General features: G+C 46.6%; 1 protein-coding gene across 1 annotated transcript in view; it reads right to left on the bottom strand.

Annotated features, from left to right (window-relative positions):
* phlpp1 (PH domain and leucine rich repeat protein phosphatase 1) overlaps window positions 1–23,269 on the bottom strand; it is a 48,550-nt gene that overhangs the window by 3,682 nt on the left and 21,599 nt on the right. Inside the window, exons 2-15 of the mRNA XM_061839789.1 lie at window positions 14,310–14,506; window positions 12,858–12,983; window positions 11,725–11,873; window positions 7,766–7,912; window positions 5,610–5,837; window positions 4,015–4,217; window positions 3,855–3,915; window positions 3,475–3,570; window positions 3,141–3,296; window positions 1,807–2,007; window positions 1,522–1,684; window positions 1,303–1,433; window positions 657–770; window positions 206–400 (exon numbers count right to left, since the gene is read on the bottom strand). Coding sequence (XP_061695773.1) covers window positions 206–400; window positions 657–770; window positions 1,303–1,433; window positions 1,522–1,684; window positions 1,807–2,007; window positions 3,141–3,296; window positions 3,475–3,570; window positions 3,855–3,915; window positions 4,015–4,217; window positions 5,610–5,837; window positions 7,766–7,912; window positions 11,725–11,873; window positions 12,858–12,983; window positions 14,310–14,506 — 2,167 coding nt within the window. The remainder of the gene's footprint in view (window positions 1–205; window positions 401–656; window positions 771–1,302; window positions 1,434–1,521; window positions 1,685–1,806; window positions 2,008–3,140; window positions 3,297–3,474; window positions 3,571–3,854; window positions 3,916–4,014; window positions 4,218–5,609; window positions 5,838–7,765; window positions 7,913–11,724; window positions 11,874–12,857; window positions 12,984–14,309; window positions 14,507–23,269) is intronic.

Here is a 23,269-nt window from a genome sequence, read left to right as displayed (position 1 = left end):
CAATCGCAGGGCACATGGAGACAAACAGCCGCCCGCACTCACAATCACAATTTAGAGTGTCCAATTTTCGGGAATGTGGGAGGAAAGCGCAGTGCCCACCCGGAGAAAAGCCACACAGCCACGGGGAGAACACGCAAACTCCACACGGGCGGGTCCGGCATTGAACCCGGGGACTCAGAACTGCTTTAGCATCTGATCCACTGACCTTTGCATGACAAGGAAGGTGTTGGTCATGTAGTCCTCTTCGCTCTTGGTCTTGTGCAGCTCCTCGGCCAGCACGTCGTTCATGGTGCACTGCAAAAGGTACGGCACCTCCACGTTCCGGTCGCCGTCGAACACGCCGTACAGAGCCTCGCGACTCCCGCAGAACCTGTTCACCGACAGCGCCGCCACACACAGTCTGAAATGGGCACCAAAAAAAAAAAATCACTGAGGGGTTGCGATGTTTTTGAAGAAAGTCTTCGGCTCACTTATAGATTAGTCAGCATGCCGATAACCATGGCAACGACATCACTCCAAGCAGCCTGTTGCGCAATAGTGACATACGCGGCTCGCTTCTCTCGTCGTCCACGCGGCGACATTTTAGCACCGTTTACATTTGGCACTCCTCAAAAAAATGCATGTTTGGCTTCCATTATCGAGCGATTAAAACTCACTTGTTCTTGACCCCCGAGGCCTCGGTGTAACCGTGGCTCCACACGGCGGGGCCGCCGGGCGCCTCGTTCGACGAGAAGGTCGGCGGCGGATCGATGCGAAAGCAACGAATGTTACTGAAAGAGCAGCGACGAGTGGATTAAATTCACCCGTTTTGTGAAGAAACAAACAAAGAAATAAAAAACAAAAACAAAGGTCAGGTTGAAAGCAAGCGCGCTCAAAACCACAGAGTGGGAAAAGTGCACATTCGTCACAAAAAGTATTTACATTATCAAGAATCTGAGCTTTGTTTTGTTTTTTTCCTAAAAACGGTTGATCAAATATTACAGTTCTATTTGGGATGCATTTATTTCATTAGGTAGTTGATTTATTGATATAGTTATTACCGTAATTACTGTATAGGTATTACTATAACAAAAAAATACTCAACTATATGTGTATTATATATACATACACACACATACGCTTAACATAAAAACATATGAAATAAATAGATAAAAAAATTAAAATAATGCAAAAAGATCCTCAAATAAACCAATTTAGATTTACATTTGAAACATGTTGATTTATCCCATCTGCCAATGATTTGATGCAGATAAATTTACTGTGAAAAGGGGGGGGGGTGGAAAAAAAAAATACTCCACTGACTTGAGTTGCTCAAGGGTCTTGTGGTCCAGGTTGAGGCGCGGGTTTCCGGTCAAGTCCAGCTCCTGAAGCTTGGGAGGCAGATTCTCCGGCAGCGTGATCTCGCTCAGCTCGTTGCAGCTCAGATCCACGCACTGCCGTCAGAGGAAGACGCGTAAACACTCGCGCTCGTCAACGACGCGGCCGTCAGGCTTCCTCGAAATGTCGCCGCAGGAGCCTCACCTTCATCTCCATCAGCTGCATGACCTCGGGGAAGACCTCGATGCAGTTGGAGTGGGCGATGAGCGTGTGCATGCGTCGGCAGTTCATGATGGTGGTGGGCACCGTCTTCAGCGTGTTGCCGCTCAGGTCCACCTCCTCCAGCTCTTCCAGCTTGGCCATTTTGCTGGTGGTTGAGACCACAAAGTATTGACAGCGGATTGACTTTCAATACAGGCCCATTGTCAGCCGGATTCTCAGATCTTTCTGAAAGATTGGCTTGAAAAACCAACTAAGAGTGAGCCTTACCTGGCCGGGAAGGTCTGAAGGTGGTTGTACGCCATGTGGAGAACGCGAAGATGCGAGTGGCCCGTCAGCATGGGCACGCACTTGTCCGTCAGGCGGTTGTTGGTCAGGTAGAGTTCCTGCAGGATGCTGCGGCTCTCCTCCGACAGCGCCGACGGAGGCAGGTGCTCCAGTTTATTGGCGGAGGCGTTCACGCAACGTAAGCTGGGAACGGAATAAAAGCGATATTAAAGATGAGTTGACACCGCCGCACAAATGACGCAGCAGTACTGAGAAGAATACAAGGTAATGGGGCGGATGGATGAATACCTTTACATACGGAATTTAACAAATTACCGTAATGTCTGGACTATAAGTCGCAGCTGATTATAAGCCTCACCCAGCACATCTTTAAAGGAAAAACCATTTTGTACATAAATAAGCCGCATGTGCTCACATCCAAACAGGAGATATTTACAAAGAAGCTCGGGCCGCCTGCTTTTATGACCTCTTGAAAGGTTTTTTTTCGTCTTTTAAATTTGCTCCAGTTCTTCCCGCTGCCGTTTCCAGCGTCTCACCATCGATTCATTGATGCCAAGTTTCCGTGCAGCAGCTCCGTTTCCTTCTTTATCGGCCAGCTCGATTGCTTTTCAATGGAAAGCTGCGCCATATGCATTTCTTCTTGCATTTTCTGTGATGCTAATTTTATTCATGCACAAAGCGCAAAGTTACATCAAACTTGCGTCTTCCTCACTCTTACTTTTTCTGCTCAAGCGCCCCCGGTGGCCGTTAGAAAAAACGCACAAATTAGCCGCATCATAGTATAAGCGGCAGGGTTGAAAGCGTGCGACAAAAGTCGCGGCTCATGGCCCGGAAATCACGGTAACTGGCAGTCTGTATATGGCAGTACCTTAAACGTTGACGTTACAATTTTTGTTGGGAGATGGCGGGGATTGTCTGTTCACAATCTTAATTACGAGTGAATTTTGGATATGGCGTAGCTCAAATACAGTGTTCAAAAAACAAAGGTGAGCAACAGTTGCAAACGCAGTTTCAACTGTTTATTGAATGCTAACAGTCACAGACCCGAATAGCAAATAAAAACCGGACGCACGAAGCATGGAAAAGACGCAGACGTTGGACTAACCGCATCATAAATGGTGAACCTGAGCTGGAGTCAGAGCTCCTGACACGTTACATGTCACACGTGAAGAACGCAAGAATACTACAGTATGCGTTTATTTCAGTTTTATTATGCTTTACACACAAATGACGGAGCTCGTGGAACGTTCATTTCCTTCAATGCCGAAAAGTGATCAGCTTCTCGAAACGTCAAAATAAAAATGCAACGCCGCTACCTGTCACATTTGAGGAACAGGTTGCAGGGCAGCTCCACCAGTTGATTGTGGTGCACGTCGACGACTTCCAGGAGGGGGCGCTCCACTCTCTCAGGCAACTTCTGCAATCGGTTGTGTCCCACGCTCAGCTTCCTCAGGCTGCCGCTGCACAACAACCTGCGGCAGCGAGGGGCGCCCGGATGGCTTAGGCAGCGTACTCAACTCAAAAAGATGAGCGATGTACTGCATACAAAGTGACTTCAAAAAGGGTGTCAGCTGTGATTTATGACACCCCCCCCCCCGTGTGGAGGACGGATGAGCGGCCGGCGGAGGGCAGGCGCCGGGGGACACTCACCGCGCTGGGAGCTCGCTGACAAGGTTGTGGCTGGCGTCCAGCACTTCCAGTTTCTTCGCTTCGCACAGCCAGTCTGGCAAAGACTCCATACGGTTCCTTAAAAAAAAAAAAAAAAAAAAAAAATGGGGCAATGATAATGACAAATGGTGTGCGATGTGTTAAAGAGCGGCGCCTCATAGATCTTCCGTGTGTGTTTAATTCACGGCGGTGCCAAGAGGAAGCATTTTCCATGCTAAAATACTGATTAAGTGCCTGGAAACATAAATCCGAGCCCAAAATTACTTTCTTTTCGACTGACCTCAGCGTCCACATTTCACATTAAATGTCATTTGATGGTGTTGATGTGTGTGTGTGCGCGCTCATTTGGGATTTTTCCTCACCGTGAGATGTCCATGTAACTGAGATTGGATGGAACAGGACTGACATCCAGACTCTGCAGCTCTGCGGGGACAATTGCGTACTCATTAACCTACCGCAAGGACGGATGCGGTCGCCGAAGAAAAATAAAACGGGAGGTGAGCGAAGGCGTTTCAGACCCACCGTTATTGGAGGCGTAGATGACCTTGAGGAGGCAGCCCTTGACCTTGAGGCTTGAGATTCGGTTCCTCTCGCAGTGGAGGACCTCCAGGCGGGGAAACACCGAGGCGTCCAACAGCGTCAGCCTGTTGTCCCTCACGTCCAGCTGCGTGACGTGCCTCAGCAGGTCAGGCTCGTCCGGCACCATGTTGCGGATCTTATTCAGCCTGGGTGGGGGGAGGGGGACATTACGGAAATCACATTTTTTTTTATTGGTTCCGTACAAATAGCATAATAGCGTAAAATGAAACAACCAAGAAGATCTTTTTAAATTCTTTCACATACAGCTTTGGTCCACCTTCCAGCCAGTCAGAAAGCAGATTTGACTTCACCGCATCTTTCACATTTTCGGACAAAGGTCCGAGTAGTGGTCCTAATTTTGGACTGATCAGATATTGAATAGGAACTCACCCTCAGTTAAATTAAAACTGTGTATTAGTAATATTGATTACAACTAGGAAGACGTCAGAGAGTTACGACACCAAAAGATTCCAATCTTCTAACAATATTGTACTTTTGGCTCGGAGGTTTATTTACATTTACCGTAATTTCCCGCCTATAAGGCGCGATTTTTATCACACACTTTTTTTATGCGGCGATGCGGTTAATTTGTGCATTTTTGCTAACGGCCGCCAAGGGGGCACTCGAGCGGGAAAGGTAAGAGTGAGACCGGTGGAATATATGTGCCGAGCAAGTGACTTTTACCGGTCCGGCCCGGTTAGCGCTGCGCTAGCGTGTTACTGCCGTGTCTCAGTGATTTTTACCAGCACGTTTTTTTTGTTTTCTGTATATCGTCCGTCTTTGTGAATATCTCGTGTTTCAATGTGGGCACTTGCGGCTTCTACACGGCTGCGGCGTGTGTGTGTGTGTACCAAATGGTATTTCTTTTACAAACGTACTCGGCGAGGCTTGTAAGCAGGTGCGCTTTGTAGGCCGGGAATTACGGTATTCTAAAAAAGTTGTAGCTGCACTACTGTTGACTTCACAAGAAAAACATGAACATTTAAAACAACATGTATTACTCTGACTTTGATATGAAGTCATAGTTCAAAGAGAGGGAAAAACAAAAGATTGCAAGATTGCATTGAGTAATGGAAAGTAAAATCATGCCAGCTGACTTTGGGGCGAGAAGCAGGAGAGATCCTGGACTGTTTGTCAGTGCGGACACATTGTGTACCCCAAAGAAGCATTTACACTAGTTTACACCTACGGACAATTTCGAGTCTGTCGACTGCGAGGCCGACGGGCTAAACACTAGTTGACAATGCTAGCCTGCATAAAAGCATCAATTCTGAATTTGAAAAAAACTACATGTGCTCTGTCAAGTCTTTTGCTAACACGTGAACATGTTGCTCCTTTGTACTGATTAAGCAAAGTTACAAGGAGTGAGGCATTAACGCGCAAATAGTGCAAGAAGTCACCGCAGGTGAGCTTATGGCGAGACACCATCAACCAATCATTTCTCGAGTGTCGTCAGTCCGACTGTCTCCCTGCGTCACTTTCCATCACGAAGAGCACAATCAAAGTTCAACCTTCCGCAAACCACCCGACACGGCTACCTGAGATCGACGTGTCTGACGCGGAGCAGCCGGAAGTTCTGCAGGGTGAGCGTCTCCAGGTTGTTGCCGGCCATGCACAGCTTCTCCATGGACGCCAGCCGCTCCAGCACCTGCGGCACGTGGCCGAACTGGTTGAAGGAGAGGCCCAAGTACGACAGCCTCTGGAGGGAGCCCAGCTCGTCGGGCAGCTCGCTCAGGCTGTTGCCGTCCAGCAGGAACGTTTGTAAACTGCCAGGGTGAACAGAAACGAGAAATGAATGAAAAGGAAAGAGATGGAGTTGCAAAAAACGGTCAGCAGGCGGCGGCAGATGCTCAAGCGGCTTTCCGTCCACTTCTGGAATGTGTGGGCATTACCAGATCATTCCGGGAGATTAACTTCTCATTTCACTCTTTCTTGCATAATCAAAGCTGCGCAACAACTTTTAACTACTAAATCTCATCTTGTTGTTTTTTTTTTTTTTTTTTTTTTCAAAACTGTCTTAAAACAAATGATTGGCTGCACACTTGAAGGTAAACCCCCCTGGCTCCACCCGCAGTCGTCATGGCAACGAAATCCATAGACCCCATTGGCACAGCGTGAACCGGAGGCCAATTTACATCAAACGGGCAAATTTCAGCGAAACTTACAAGGAAGGGTGTGTAAAGTAAGCACGAGGCACCTGTGCACAACTTTGGGTTGTGTATGTGTTGGATGGAGTTCAGTTTATCTCCTTTACAACTGCCCGGCAAACGGTCCAAGGCGCACCACGCGTCCCGTCCGAAATCAGTTCGGATCGGCTCCGGCTCGTCGCCCGTCCCGACACACGCAAGCCGTAGAAAATGGATGGATGGACGTCTCCTAAGTGCATGTTTCTGTGCTCGTATTTGTTATCTGAGCGTTTATTGAATTTCATGGCTATTTTAAATCTGTGGCTCAAAAAGGGAGGTTCCCCGTTGGCGGGGGTTGGGGGGGATTTCGCACAACACTATGACATACAATCTGGTTATCATTTAGAATTAGGTCATATTGTAACCGGACAAAACCTCACATAATCTCATCTGGCCTAACAAAATAAGATAAATCGTCGTGAGAGGGCTGTAAAGCAAAGTAAAGCTGAGCGTTAAAACGGATCAACGTTTAATTCTCCACCTTAAAAAAGATGAGGAATTGATTTGTAAAAATGAAATTTGCGCAGAACTACAATTGGCTGAGAAGCAGTTCATGGTGTACCACGCATTCCTGCCCGGAGATAGCTGGGATAGGTTCCAGCACGCCCGCAACCCTTGTGAGGATATGCGGCACAGATGACGTACGGATGGACTTAATGGAGAAAGCAAATACTGTGAGCGCACGGGTGGTGGGGTCACAACTCAGGTCACATCTGAATGGCGAAAGCCACAAAAGGAGTCGAGCGTGCTGAAACTAGTAAAGTGCCAGGTGCTTGTTACTAGGTAACGGCGACATTTGACTATGTAAACATTTGACGCCCGGGTCAGGTGAAAGGTTTGGACACTTTGAAGTCCGCCATTGCCTGACCTAAATTCTGCGGACAACAAAAAAGGGATAAGAACAAAACTACTGGAACACTTTACCCGTACATTGCAAAAAAGGGAATATTATTTCAAATTAGTATAGAAAAAATAGACAATGGCCTCCCATAAACTGCAGAAAGCATATAATTTTCCAAAAATGTTTTTGGTAAGATTAGGGGGGGGGGGGGGAGAGAGAGAGAGAGAGAGAGGAGAGAGAGAGAGAGAGAGAGAGAGAGAGAGAGAGAGAGAGAGAGAGAGAGAGAGAGAGAGAGTCAAGTCAGGAGGAGGCCTTTACTTGTAATTACCAGTACATTACATTAGACGTCCAGTGAAAGAGTTTAAAACGAAAACCTTCTTTCAAGAATATGAAATCATCTTTAAGCTCTGGAGCTCTTCGATATTATCACCTAACATTCACTTGAATGAGATAGGAGGCCACACCCCTCAAAAATATGTCTCCTTTAAGTGATTGGGGACTCGATCAAGAATTGCCGAATGGGGATCGATTAGAAGGACTGTGCGCGCTTCGTAGAATTTTGTCATTTCTTTTTTTTTTTTTTTTTTGTGAACAGTGAGCACAGGACCAAAACGTCGGTCCCGGCCGGGGGTGACACTTTAAAGACCTGCACCCGACCGTTACCTACTTGGTCATGGCCCCGACGGCGCCGGGAACAGAAGGCAGGTAGTTGCAGCTGAGGTTGACCTCGGTCAGCGTGGGGACGTCGCAGATGGCCGGCGGGAATTGGCCCAGGTGGTTGTTGGACAGGTTGAGGCTCCGCAGACGAGAGAACCTTCGCAAAAGAGACGCGACACGCCGTTAACGTCCTTAATGCCGACTTGCAGTTTAGCCAACAGTCGAAATCCTGGCGTCTGTGTTGTGCCTTCAAACAACGGAAAACGGTGACATTTGGAATGGCGTCCCATAGCGGAGGGGTGACCTTCATGTGGGACGAACCCCCCAGGTCTGTTTTTACTTGCACACCTGCATAGAGGCAGCGTCGGAGTAGCTGTTGAAACTGGCCACACTGGATTGCACGTGAAGGTGAGAAAAATCCAGTCCTGATCGGGGCTGGCGAGTTGTTCCCGCTGAGGATGGGTGACGACCGCAGCCATTGTGTGTGTTTGTGTGTGTGTGTCATTCAGCCATTCAATCACCCTCTGCAATCTGCTGGATAATGCTCAAATCACTTTCCTGCCTCTCTGCTCGTCCGTCCTATCGTGCCAGGCTTTTCTCTTCTGTGTCCTTTCCGTATCTGTCTCAAGCTGCTGTCGTGATTTTATCTCCAGCAGTGAGTTTATGATCTAACGAGTCCGTTTGTGTGCGAGCACGATTACGGGACCGTCGCCTGCCCTGCGGTGGAAGAAACTAAGCGAGAGAGATTTTGTTTCTTTTTTTAATCAAAATGAATTAATTGTAATCGGCTAACGCAAATAAATGTGGGTTGGATACTAACGAAGATGCGCAATTAGGCCCTGACTGAAACTAGGATTGTCAGACTGCTTTTTAATGAGGAATTTCCACCATCGCTGTTGCGCAGCACGGCGCGCTTCGGCTGAGCTCCACTTGGTTTAGTTTGCCGCAGCAGTTTTTTTTCCCCACTCTTGAGAACATTTGTAAAAAAAAAAAAAAAACACGACATTGAACATATCCTACTGAACGAAACATCCGCAGTGGAAGAAAACAAAAGGTACTTATTGAAAGAGAGCATTTTTATTTGAAGCGGCAAGGAAACCGAGCTGGTTTTCTTTGTGTTCTATTGAATCATTTCAAGCTACGCTGTGTTTACTCCACCGCCACAATGACAGCGATGAAAAATCCGGCTGACCAATTAGCCGACGTCACTCGTGTGCTCATCGATTTGGCACGTTTGACTGGAAATCTGCTGTTACCCTGCCACAGCCCCTGATGAGAACAGAACCGAAATGAGTAAACTTCATGGAAAATAAGCAATTCTAGGTTAAAATACTGGGTCCTGTGGAACTGTGGCATGGCAAGTTTACACCAATGACCGAGGTTCTGCCAAAGTGCGGACCTCATAACGTCACCCGCCGCAAATGATTGCCGATTGTGGCTTTCATTCATTCTGTTTCAATGAAATGCTCCAGTCAAAGTCTCCTGGTGGACCCGAATTTATGAATTAAAGTCATTTTAGCAGATAACTAAAGAAGGCCTTTGTTTTGTACATTTTAGGCATCTGCGGCCACGCAACAGTTTTTCCTTTTCACACCCGGATTGGTGGCAAAAGCTGTCCTTGGAGACCTGCGGTGCGGACGCATCCTCACAGATGCAACTAAAGAGGCCAAACGCTTCCTCACGTGCGTGGCCGGTGAGGAACGACCTCGGGCTCAGACAGACAGATGCACGCTGGGAAGACAGTTTGATGCCAGAGGAAACGGCGAGTCTGATTATTGCCTATCTGATCCGCCACTAAGTATTTGGCCAGAGAGCAGAGATAGCGGAGAGAGGAAGCAGGCGGCAGGTCCACGCATGTCTCTCCTCTTGGGAGATCTAACAAGAGCTTTGATGTCACATCCACACAAACAAACAAACGCTAGTGCTTACGCCCCCCCCCCCCCCAAAAAAAAAAAAGCTGTTCAAAGCAACAAACAATTCATCTTGGCTTTGGCCTCTTCCGTAACTCGGCAAAAATAAATTCTTCTCTCTGCTGAACGTGTCTTTCTCATTACTGGCCTCCTTTTGTGCCATCACGCTGAGTCAAACGAGGACGAGCCGGCTCAGGTTTGGCAGCGCTAAAGGGATCTTCCCTTTCCTCATTTGGCCGGCACAGAAGCTGTGTATCACACACAATATTATGGAAAATGGACTTTTTAATAGCTTATGCGCAAATGGTTGGGGCCCACGGAGTGACTGGCATTACACGACAGCGTTAGCTTCTGATAAGCGGCACAAACGTGACTATTGTTGCGGCGATGACGGTGGACTCTTTTCTCTATGGCGATGTCTCCATCTGCCACATACACACAGTGTAGTCATTACAAGCAGCACTGCACTGCAGTGCATGAATTGCTCCTTCAACAAGTGAACATCACTTCAAGATGAACAATAAGATGTCCAGAAGTGGGGATAATTATTAACACTCGAGGTTTTTTTGACAAATACATCACTGAAATGTTATGGAAAGAAATGAGATTGTTTTAAATTGTAGAAAAAAAGGAAAGGTTCCTCCTGCGAAGGAAGGATGAACGTGAGATTACACAAGCGGAACATGACTGCATTCCATGCAGACGATAAATCCCCTTTTTTCCCCCCTGCAAGACGTACACTGTAGGAGTGTTCTTTTAGTGCAAGCGCTTATAACATAACATAAAAGCCGCACCCTTTGCATACATGTGACTGCACACGCGATCACACGTACTGTACTGTGAATACATCGAGGCTGTTTTTCTTTTTTCGATTCCCACAATAAGCCTGCAGCAGATGGTGCCCATGGAGAGCGACGGCGAGAAGGGCCGGTCGCGTTAAAAGCGTCCCCGCTGATGAGTATGGCCTTCTGGGCTCGTTTGGCTGTGCCTGACTCAGCCTCTTTGGTCCCAGTGTGTGAGCCCCCACCCCCCACCCACACCCCCACTTCTTCTTGTTGTGAAAACTGCAGGGGGGGGTTGGGCATCAAAGTGGTCCAAACTGGTCAGTCACATCCCGGTAAACGAGAATTCTTGCATTCTCGTCTGGGCCCGCTCTCGACATTCTCAAAAAGATTATGCGAAGCGATTCTCATGTGCTGTTGGTTGCGTTAACAGTGATTTTTGTTCCCAGATCTGCTTGAAGAAAAAACAAAAAACAGCTGGGACTGAAAATTGTAACATTTTCAGTTTAATAGCGCAAACCCAAAACGTTTGGCATGATTTTGACGTGAAACAACAGCCAATTAGGAAGTGACCGGAATCTTCCGCTGTTGCCGAACACAAAGAGTGAAGCGAATGTTTGCGTTTGCTGTTTTTCTGACTTGCCTCACGAGTCGTTCGACAGAATGAAAAGGACAAGGAGAAGATTATTCCGATGCAATGAGTTTACCAGAAAAGTCAACAGTTAGCCTAGTTTAACCTGTTAATCCACTGCGACGTTTTTTTCGTTGGATTTTTTTTTGGCCAGTCTGCATTCCGTGTGGCCCAAACTAAGTCTCGGTACTACGACAGACATCCGTTTTCGGTGAGGACCCACACGCGATTGTTGGCAGAGATTCGGTTGCAACCAGAAGTTTACAAACAGTGTGCAAAAACACGCGTTTCTTTTTTTTTTTTTTGTCTAACCTGTTTCAGGTCACTCAGGATCGCCGAAATTATTTCATTTTGTTAAACGCCACAAAAATGAGAGAGAGAATTTTACGTTTGTTTGGTGTGCTTTGTTGATCGTCTGGACAACACCGCAGACTTTTAGAGCTCGGTGATATTGTTGTTGTCGTGTTTGGGGCCAGTAACATTTTAGACGCTAAAAATCAGTACAGATATGTATCCAGGGACGCATTGGTGATGCACGCTCTCATCTCTATTATTAAACAGGGCCGTCCATCTAATCTTGAGACAAAGACATTATTCTCAATTTTAAGAAACGTAATTCCACATCAAGTGAGTAATGCTAATGTACCTCTGCAGCTGCTGCAACCATTGGTCTGCGGGCAAGAAGTTGTGTTTGAGGTTGAGGTGGGTGAGGTCGTGACTGTAGAAGAGGTTGGGGGGAAGCTGCTCCAAGCTGCAGCAGGACAGATCCACCGAGTTGATCCTCTGCGAGACCATCTAGAAAGGACGGACGGACACACGGCGCAGAGAAGCGAGGAGCTGAACGAGATGATCTCAACCACGGTGTATGCGCCAAGATTATAGCTGAGGGGTCAAATGCCATTCACTGGCCCAACTTCTTACAACTAGCGAAAAAGTCCAGCGAGTTAGTTCAGTGGCTAAGCGCAGCAAAATACATCATGCGGCATCAAATTGTCAAACGTTTGAATCGAACTGGCAGTTCGCTTCAAGTAAAATAAATAAATACATTGATCACCAAGAGAGAGATGAACAAACCTTTTGCTGGCAAATAAAACAAAACAAAACAAAACATATATTTTACTGACTGCCAAGGCCGAAAGGTGGATGTCAGATTGAGGAGCGTGTGCCCTTTATCAGCCTGCATCTCCGAGACTTGCTCCAGGCAGTGCTTGAACGCAAACCCGATTTCACAACCGCCCCCACCCCCCCACCGCGCGGTGGAAACCAAACCTGCGGGCCCCGCCGTCCCCGGGCCGGCAGCCCGGGAGACTTTGCTACCGACACCCACTTAGACGAGCTGCTGTCCTGAGTGACGTGACAGCGTCCACCTCTCCCGGAGGCGATGGAGACAAAAGTCGCGGCTGGGGCGCGCGTTGCTTCCGTGCGGGCTTCTATTCTGAGTGTCCCTCTGGGCGCCGGTGACACGCATGCCCAGTTAATATTCAGAAAAGAGGTTTTCTGGCTATGACCTACTTGAGTTCAAATGAGAGAAAGGAGCGAGCGAGAGAGAGAAACAACAACGTCAGGGAGGGGAACGTTGACCCTCGTGTGGACCGGCGGTAGAGTATGTTCACTTTGCTGTGCTTGCAAACGCAGCGAATGGGAGATTCTTCTACGGGCGCTCACGTTTGCGTGTAATTTACGTATAAGGCAGCTGACCTGTAAGTAACGTACACGCACGCACGCATAAGCGCGCATATTCTGCCGCTCTCTTTCTCTGACACGCCTCTTAACTTTTACCTTGGCAGCGTGCCTGTGCCAGCGGAGGTGCTCCGTGAAGTTGTCGAAGCTGACGTAGTAGGTCTGACTCTGCGGCCCGGCCGAGCTGAAGGCCAAGCAGTGATTGTGCTTCTTCACTTCCTCCACCTGCAGACATATCACACGCACGCACGCACGCACGCACGCACGCACACATTTTCAGGGGCGTGAACAACGACTCAAATCTCTCATAACCATGGCCAAAAATAATAACTGAACATTTCGTCTTCTCAATGTGGTTCCATCATTGAATTTGCCTGCAATAAACTAGTTGAAAAATAACTTCCCGAGGTATGTTACCCGTGCTTACAAAGTATTCTAATACCCTGGCACCTCCAAAGTCCAAACATTTATGCCTCAGAAGTATCTATCGACAGTACGTCATCTGGAAAAAGTGTGTTCCTTGTATTCTTTCGTTATTTTGGTGATGGAAAGCGAAACGGTGTCTTGGATAACACGATAACAGCCGAACAGGAAATAAAACTGGCAATTTTGGAATGGTTTTAATTGATCAAATATAAATTGGCGGGCAACCAGTTGGTGGTGTATCCCGCATCACGCCTGTAGAAAGCTGGGCTAGACTCCAGCACTCCCGCGACCCTAGTGAGGATAAGTGGCTCAAATATCAATTACTTATACAGAACATGAGTACTGTAGTTTTCCTTTATGACTTTTATTTAGCACTTATTAACTTTTCTTTCTTGTAGGACAGTTAAACTGTGTACATTACACATTTTACATGAAAAAAAACTTACTTGTCCCATTCATCCTGAAAGGTTTAATTAGCACGTTTGAATTCATGAAAAATTGAAAATAAATTCACTTGAGCAACGCTTAAAATATCACGTTGTGTAAACTGCACGACATAACTACGTACATAATTGGATATTAGAACAGTGAGCCAAGACAGTGGTGAATAAATTCAATAAAATCAGAAAAAAATGAAGTTGTCAATATTTTGTCGATTGATATGAGAGTATGAAATTAATCTGTCATCAAATTTATTGTACAATATCATGACTATAAAGAGCCAGTACCGGTTCTGACGGGGCATCCGGAACTTGGGTCACGGTGGGTCTACTCAATAAAGGCTTATGGCATTATCATGAGTGAAATGCACACAATAACACGCACTTTCCGCTATTTCCTCATCGTGGTGTGTGTCGGTTACATTTCAAAAATCAATTAATTTTGTGTATTAGGGGCCATTTCAAGTCCGCCCAGTGCCGTACTGAATCTAGGGAGGGAGACTGACCAAACGATATGTTAGAGTATCACGTAGAATAAGCATAAATGTTACTTTGGATTGAGAAAAAGTAAAACATACTTGAAGGCAAAATCGACAACGCTTTGCGCATATCCGAACGAGATAAGGAGCCGCTTTGGCCAAGCGACACGAGGACGCGACAAGACGGGGACCACCACGTGACTTACTTTCCCTCCGATGAGCGGCAGGATGTGCATCTTGCCCGTCTGGCTCTCCTTGACGGAGGAGACGATGAGGCAGGTTCCGCAGAGGATGACCTGCCGCCTGGTCCAACGGTTGACGGGCAGCTGCAGCTTCCCTTTGCGGACGTTGTACATCCCCGACAGCTGGACCCGCTCGGAGCTCTCGATGTTTTGGGGCTTCCCTGGAGCCCAAAATTGTGTGGTTAGCACGGACATGTGACGGAGGGGGTCGGGTAAATATTCGTCCTCTGGGGATGAACATATTTATCGAGTGAAATTCATACACTAATGCAAAAGACACATGGAGACAAATGGAATTCAAGTATAGGCACATCAAATCTTTAGAGATGGCAATGAGCGAACAAAAAAAAAAAAACACCAAGAAAATAATTTGTGTAAAACAGCAGATGCTATTTTTTTGTACATGAATCATTAGATAAAAAAAAAAAAAAAAAAAAGTGCAAATGACTAAAACCGAGAAATTGCAATTGACTCTAAAATTGCGTTGCCACATAAATGTCTGGCCAATATAAACAACCATTCGGACGTGCGGACAATTTAGGTCCTAACATGCAAATTCTTGGATTATGGGAGGAAACTGGAGAAAAAAAAAAAAAAAAAAAAAAAAAAAAAGAAAGAAAATGGCACACAAAAAAGCCCCCCAGGGTACCCTATTGGTAACTCATAATTCAAAGTATTAATAATAAAATAAAAAGGTCACAAAAGTTACCCGTGTGTTGAAATTATGATTGTATGCGTATTTAATTGAGTGCCCTAAAAGTTAATGACTCGCAGCATATTCTGGCAATCCCCAGGTACAGTGGCGGGCACAGTACGTTAAAAAAATTTTTATCCTCGTTTGTTGGGATCATCGCAGACTGAGGACGTCCTGTATTTCCAATTGCAAAATCTTTTTTTAAAATCCAAACAAATTTGAGATTTAGGCTCCGCCTTTGTGGTCCAATGTGGAATTTCTCGCTCCAAAACGTCCACAAAGCACGTTTAGCATTCATGCTAAATTCATTCAGTGCAACTTTAAGCCTCACATGTCCTACTTTGCGCATTGGAATTGAACAGTCAGGATTTGCCTTCAGTGAGAATATAATCTGTAATTCAATGCCAGGTACACTTCTGACGAATTACGCTCTTACAGTCAGCGAGCTGGCGTCACTCGCGTCGCCGAGCAGCCTGCCAAACCTGACAGTCGGGCTCGCTTATCGGGTGTCCTGTCGGCCCGCGCCGCCTTATCGCGGTGTCGAAACATCCACCTGCTTTCCGTCTACCTCCACCTCCGCGAAAAGCTCCTGCGGGCTGCCGTGTGCCGTCCACCTCCACCCTGTCTATTCACTCTTTTTTTTTTTTTTTTAAATGGTGTCTATACTTACGTCACTTGGAAAAAAATATAAATATCTATCTTCCCGAGAAACCGTCGGTGTAGGAAAATGCTGCACATGCCCTGAACTCTCGTTCAGACATTTCACCTCAGCGCGGGGGGGGGGCTGGGGGGTAGATCTGTCAAAGAAGCGTGTGTGAACTTGTGCAGACTCTTGCGCTTTTCTATTATTGACAAGGCGACTGTAACGCTGTACTGTAACCTCTGCTTCTCTGTTTTCCGCCATCTTATTATGGTTGTTGTTGTTCCCAATCGTCTTTTTGGGGACCTCAACATGGGAAAAAAAACCCTCAAAAGTGTTTGCCTACATGCGTATCTCCTGTGTAAATGTAAATGTCAGGGGCCCCAAAACTCACTCAACTCCTCTCTTGACATTTCGAAAAAAAAAAAAAGGTCAGCCCCCCCCCCCCCCCCCCCCCCCAACAGCACTTTCAATGACTGATACAAAATCGGGCGGGAGCATTCACCACAACAGGATGCAAGAAAAAGTCTCACAGATCCGGTCGGCAAGTGAACGTGGATCTGGATGTCAGCCATTCCGGCCTCGGCACGGGTCCTTGATGGACTCCACCTCAGGAATCGTCTAAATCTTAAGTAGGGAACCAATGAAAAATGGCATTTTTTTTTTTTTTTTTTTTGCCAATGCCATCTCACGTGCGATGAGGATGGCTTCAAAATTAAATGATCACTTTGCGGCCTTGCCATGAAAAAAAAAAAAAAAAAAAAAAAAACACCCCACAATCATCACTGCCTACAGAAAGTGGGAGGAGGAAAAAATATCCGCTCATCACACCAATTTCAAAGATGCAATTTGAGTGGTTAATGGATCATAAAAGAAGCAAGAAAATGTCACCAAGACCCATGCCTGAAATTGAAATGTAAGCTATTTTGGCCCAATTCCTATATTTTAGGATAATACTTTGGATCCGAAGCGGGTACCCAAGACAAAACCGTAACGTGGGCTGAGGGCGGCGTTTGTGGTGTGAGTGTTTTGACCCATTCATAATTGCTTGCAGCTCTGATTACGCTTATGACTGAATAAAGCCAATTGCTGATTTTGTTTTGTGCTTTCATAAAAGAGCAATTTCTGATCATCAGCGCTGCGACTGCGCGCTGACCTTTTGTCTGCTCGTCTTTGTGTTCACGAAAGAATCAATAAGTTAGTTTTCCGAAATGATTTCCTTTGACCTTGCATGTCGACTGTACATTATTGCGCTTGAATAGCACAAGTGGAGGAATTGTTTATGTGACTCCATCCTGGTGCCTTGTGACTTTTAGATTGTCGTATTGCCGTGGCCTCGTGCGAAAACCGCACCCTGATGGCCGCCGCCGGTGGTTTGCTGCACTATTTTCTCGGCCTTCAGAATGAAAGAAGAGGAGTGTGCAGGAAAGAAATTAACTTCAGCTTTTCGATTTGCTTTTAAGGGCCCGTTTCCCAGCACGCGCTAAACAATCGCGCTTTTAGACCATTGTGAGAGCTCTTGGCCGATTAGCCGCGCACTTTAACATTTTGGATGTGATAAACAGTTCCGCCTAGTTTTTGATTCTAAATAAAATTGACCATTGAGGCGCTTTTCACACGGCCCTTGGCTCTTGCGGCGTTAACCGTGGGGCAGGGACGCAGGATCGTGCCAGTACCACGGTGGCCAATCGTTAGCATGTCCGTATTTAGAACCGGTTGCCAAGCTACTGCCTGGCGCTTTTTTCCCCGTTGGTTAGGACATGAATGTAGCTACAAGGGAAAATCCTGCCTTTATGTATTTTATGTATAAGAAAGTGGAGGAGAAGTTAGAAAAATGAAGAATTCCCACGTTTCGACCACTTACCAACAAGCTGGCATATTTAAAGCGGAGCTCGCCACCTTTACATCACGGTACGCCATTTTTCTTGGGTTAAAAAGCTCAGGCCACGGAAAACACATTTATTATTACGACTTCCTCCCGATTCGTTTATCGTGCGTCATATTTAAACTCTCTCGCTGCTGTCACTGCAAAGTCCCTCCGTGGCCTTTCGAGCCAACCGCCTCCCCGATTGGCGCCGCTGACGTCCAAATTGAACTTTGGTAAGCGCAGAGCGAAAAAGGGCTTACACTTGTCGCCGTCCACGTTTCGTACAGCAGCAAAATCTAACAATAAATGGGAGCGGTGGGGGGGGGGGTGGTTGTGGGGAGGGGGGGGTCATCTGTTTCCGTCAGTCCCATCATGAGATGTTTCGAGGTGAAGTACAGTATAAGGAAAAGTCACCTATCGTGAAAGATTATTTCATATTAATGGCCTATAAGTCTGTAATTATCCTTCCATTATCTGAGGCGCTTATCCTCACAAGGGTCGCGGGAGCACATTTTGAGCTCACAAATGGCGCACAATCACAGAGTTTCTGGAGCAGCATCGGAATCCCGGCCACGCGGCAAAAGAAGACACGGTCAGTTACTCTGCGTTTTATATTTGCTCGTGTGTTTTAATTTTAAATATGTGACAACAAGAGATTGTGCAGGTGTTTTGTGGCCAGTAAATGCAGCTTTACATATTTCACCCATTGGTTTTCGGTCCGTCAATCACTATGCAAAGCTGTGCAACGTCTAAGTCGGTAAGCAGCCGGCTTCATGCCTTCTAACTTTGCCGTGAGGCAGAAGTAACCATCATGGGTGGGTTGCGCATGTGAGGCATTAGACAAATTATTCAAAAGCTTTTAGCCTCAATATGTCACACGGACACATTTGTACTATTTTTAGGCCCTTTTGTTGGAAGCCGCAGTTTCCTACACCAGCGCAATACGCTGCTCCTTTTCTTATTTGTCCCAAAAAAGCAGCGACAATCGTTGTGGCGATCTAATCAGCCCCCCCTGCCCCCAAATATTGAACGTTAAAAGTCAAATTCTGCCGCTCGCACGAGGGTGCGAACTTTTCAAAGCCGTCCCCGCGTGGACGCGTCAGCTCGGACGGCTCGAGGTCGGGGCCATGGGAATATGCTGGAGGAAGCAGGGAGGGGCTCCCACGTGAGCATCCTGTTTACAGTGGCGGGACCGAGAACAACGGGGTCTCCTGGATAACCAACGGGAGGAAGTCATTCGGGGGTCTTGACTTAGCCCGGACGTCAAAAGAATTTCTGCAGTTTCCGTGCGACACCTACACTGAAGGTAGTTTCAGGCGGGATGATGTTAGTCATGCTGGGCATCCCATTACCTTCGGAGGATGCAGCAGTGGGCAGAAGAAAAAGGCCTTGCTGGGTAGGCGTGCGCTGGCCAAATCTATTCCGAGACCCGCTATGACACAAGTGTCTTTGTGTGCGTGCGTTCTTGGGGATGGTTTCCTTCCTTTTCCACAAGTTCAGGATGTTTTGCCTGCGCACACGCTCACTACAGACCACATAACTCCTACTCGTGGTCAGCCGCGTCTGTGACGGGAGAAGCAGTGTAAATATCATGTATGGCTCACAGTTCCGTGTTCTGGGTTAGAATCTCTGCTCGGGCCCTCCCGTGTGGTGTTTGCATCTTCTCCACATCATTTTGTGCATTTTTCCTGGAGGACTCTGGCTTCGTCCCGTATTCTATAGCATGGATGTTAGGTAAAACAAAGACCTTTGGTGGGAATGCTTCTTGGCCGATACGTGCTATGCAATCATCCATCCATTCTCTACCGCTTTTCCGCGTCGGATCGCGGGGGAAGTAGCTTCACGAGGGATACCCAGACTTCCCTTACCCCAGCCACTTCCTCCAGCCCTTCCGGAGGGATCCCGGGGCATTCCCGAGCCAGCCGAGAGACATACAGTCGTCTCTCCAGCGTGTCCCGGGTCGTCCTCGGGGCCGCTTTCCAGTGGGACGTGCCCGGAACACCTCACCAGGGTGGCATCCGAATCAGATGCCCCAGCCACCTCATCTCTCTATGCAATCGACATGTTGCATTCCTAATATTCACCGGAGTGTCCAATGGTTCAGCAAAACCTCCAAAATCAACTGAATCAAAGGTGTTAACATTTGGAGTTGAAACAAAACATGATATTCTGGTATCAAAAGCATGAAGTCGAGCAGTCTTCTTTCTCTTTGGGTTTTTTTGTGGTACTGCCACAGAAGGTGAAAAGTGCTACAAGAGCCGTAGTGCCACAAATATTGTTTGGTCATGCAACACAAGAAGGACCAGCGTGTTACCACTGAATTTTTTTTTTTTTCCCATTGGCTTCTTTAATATTTATGGCCAATGAGTGTTTTGTCCATATACATTTACTACAGTCATGATATGGCTAGCACGTTACCGCAGGTTAGAGACGGCGGACGTAGGAACGAATCTCAGCTGTAAAACAAAGAACAGCTTGCACTTTTGTGATAGAAATACATTAACTTTTCAATAGTGTTTGAATTTGGCGTGCAGTGTCTCAGTAGTACGTCTTCAACGAGGCCTTCCACATGCCCCACTCGCCCTGATACCAGGCCACCGTTAACAATCAGCACCCAAGGCTGACTTCCCGGCACCCGTTCCTGCGCTCACCGCATTTAGTTGGGGTTTTTTTAAGCTCCCTGGAAGCAATAACAAGGACATATCCTTGGTTAATCAGCCTGGCCCCGCTAAATGCAAGCTGACGTCGGCACACCTCGGCAATACTACGGGGCGCTCTCTACCGTCGGGCATCGGTGACCCACATAAGTCAAGGCCAGACTGTATTTGCTGCTTCTAGAGGGGCTGACAGATGTGATGGATCTGAATAATCCTTCAGCCTCTGTTTCCTTCTTCTTAGTATCAGCACCTTAATCACTCCATTATATCCATGGGTAGTGGATACAGCTTCATGCACCTCATCAAAAGGAGCTTATGCTAATCAACAGACACGTCGACCTTCTGCTAACGCCGATCTGTTCAAATTAGGGTCGGCACCAAAACCCATACACGTTGTACGCTAGAGCAGACCTCCTGCATAGAACTCATTTTTTGTTATTAAGATTCCTAATTATTTACTGACAGAGAAAACATCTGGCATGATTAACACAAATGTAACAAACACATTTCTGGCTTCTTCCTCGGCCAACCTCACACTTGGTATAAAAAAATATAGAAAACAACAGGACCTGCACCAGAAGTTACAGTTTTCCCCTGACCTATAAAAATTTACTGAAATCCATTTTGTGTGTAAATGTCTTTTGTTGTTATATTTGAAAAAAAAAATAAAAAAATACATTCACATACACATTCTGATCATCTGGCTAAATTAGAGTATTTTTCCACCTTTGCGATCAAAGTCAGAAAGAGCCTAAATCTCTAAAAATGATCCTAAAAGATTGTGTCCTGGTGTGCTAGGAAGGATTTCCTTTTCTCTTGAATGTTACACCCCTTGCAAACAATTACAAATCGATGCGTTAGTCACCAACCTTGTTCAGAATTCGACTAAAAACAGGACAACAGCCAATAAAGAAGCGACCTGAAAAGCTTCCCTACCGCTGGACACAAACAGAGGAGCAACTGGTTTTATTGACCGTTTGTATACCGAGCAGGTCTGACAAGTCATTTTTATCGAATAAGGGGGAGAATTTACAACCCTTTCTTCTTCTTCTTCTTCTTTGGCACTTTAAGGCAGTTTGGATATCTTGATATCATGTGTCTGTCCCTTACATATTTGAACTCGCGACCGGAATCTGGTTTGGGGGAGGAGACTTCATTGATTTATTGGTTTATTGAATGCACAGTAAATACGGTTATCCGTGCAGAAGACTGAAGTTGGTCGTCTCAAGTACTCCGCACACAAAAGAGGAGTAAGTGCCACACGTGTAAAGTTTTTCTCTGGTCATACATAGAATCACCTTTTGAAAAATTGGTTAAGATGCTTTATGAGGACCCGGGTTCGATGCCGGCCCTGCCTGTGTGGAGTTCGCATATTCTCCCCGTGCCTGCGTGGGTTTTCTCCGGGCACTCCGCTTTCCCCCACATCTCAAAAACATGCAACATTAATTGGACTCTCTAAATTGCTCCGTCGGTGTGATTGCGAGTGCGGCTGTTTGTTTGGAAGGATGCAAGATGCTTTACGTATCGTTTGAGCAGTTGTGCTCAAAACGAATTTCTCGTGTATTTTTCTTTATTGAATCAAATTACTGTTGTGGCCTGATGAAAGACGCGTACCTCCCTTTTCAACTGAATGTAATTCCCAAATTGTGACGACGACAGAAAATGCAGTGGAGAAGTGAAACAGGTAAGAGAGCGAGACCAGCTGTGAATCTGTGACACGAAAAGCTGCAGAGCGCTTGTGTTACAAAACATGCATATTGTCCAACTCCCTCCACTTGGGCGTGTGTGTTTGCAGGGAAAAGGGCTCAGTTATGGCGCCTTGCATCCATTGTTTCACGGCTTCGTAGGTGTTTGCGCCTCCCCCTCCTCGTCCATAAATGTGACGACCGCAATGCGAAGGGACAAGCCAGGTTCGGCTGACTGTCGTCCGGCGATGTTTGCTGCGATGTCGCAAAGGCCATCGCCGGCAACTCGCTGCGCCGCTCGCCTCGATCTTCACCCTTCCGCCGAGTCAAGGGAAAGTGTGACATTTTCCTGAATCGATCCCAAGGCTCTTAAATGCCACAGCTTCACAAGAAATGATCTTTAATTAGCATCCTCTTTAGAAGGAGCAAATGTCCTCACACAAATGGGCGCACAGGGGCAGACGAGGGGTGCATTGATGTGAGAAATGCGCCACGCTGACCTTTAGTGTGATAGCGATAAGATGATGTGCTACGCGTTCACAAGGAAGGTGGTCGTGCATCGAGAACGAAAACAACACCGTTCAAAACCAGACAAAATAGCGTCCTTACTTGTTAGCCTGAGTATTATTAGCGGATAAGAAAAGCAAAAAGCTCATATTAAGAAAACTCCATTTTGGGAGTGAAAATCACACTGAATTGTGTTTCTGGTATTTTGCTTTCTCCCGTGTAGCTTGAAAAAGGTAGCCAAGATTTATGGATGCATGGTTCAAATGACACAGTTCCATTTTTTTTTTGTGCTGAGGGCCACATTTGGGAGAAACGTCTCGGTGGCATGAATAGAAACAGCACATGGAACTGGATGTCTGCAGATCGGAATCAGGTTTTAACACATATAGATAAATATCTGATCCACAAAATACGATGACCGTAATTCCCGGCCTACAGAGCACACCCGGTTATGACCCTCACACAGTACATTTGCAAAGAAAATACAATTTGGTACATAAATACGCCGGAGCCGTGTAAAAGCCGCAAGTGGCCACATTGAAACACGAGATATTTACAAGGAAAGACAGAACACAGATAGTTCAACGCTAGCGCCGCTGCGCTAACAGGGCCGGTTAAAAAAAAATAAAAAAATAAAAATAAATCATACTGGTAAAAATCACAGACACGGCAGTAACACGCTAGCGCAGTGCTAACAAGGCCTGACCTGTAAAAGTCACTTCCTCAGCACATATACTTCACTGGTCTCATTCTTACCTTTAACGCTTGAGTGCCACCCCTCCCCCTGGTGGCCGTTAGAAAAAATGCACTAATTAGCCACATCACCGCATAAACCGCAGGGTTGAAAGCGGGTGAAAAAAGTCGCGGCTTATAG

The sequence above is a fragment of the Syngnathoides biaculeatus genome, chromosome 13, assembly GCF_019802595.1.
Source record: "Syngnathoides biaculeatus isolate LvHL_M chromosome 13, ASM1980259v1, whole genome shotgun sequence".
In the NCBI taxonomy this organism is placed as follows: domain Eukaryota; kingdom Metazoa; phylum Chordata; class Actinopteri; order Syngnathiformes; family Syngnathidae; genus Syngnathoides; species Syngnathoides biaculeatus.
Note: the sequence above shows the minus strand (reverse complement) of the source record. Positions and strands in the feature narration are given on the sequence as shown.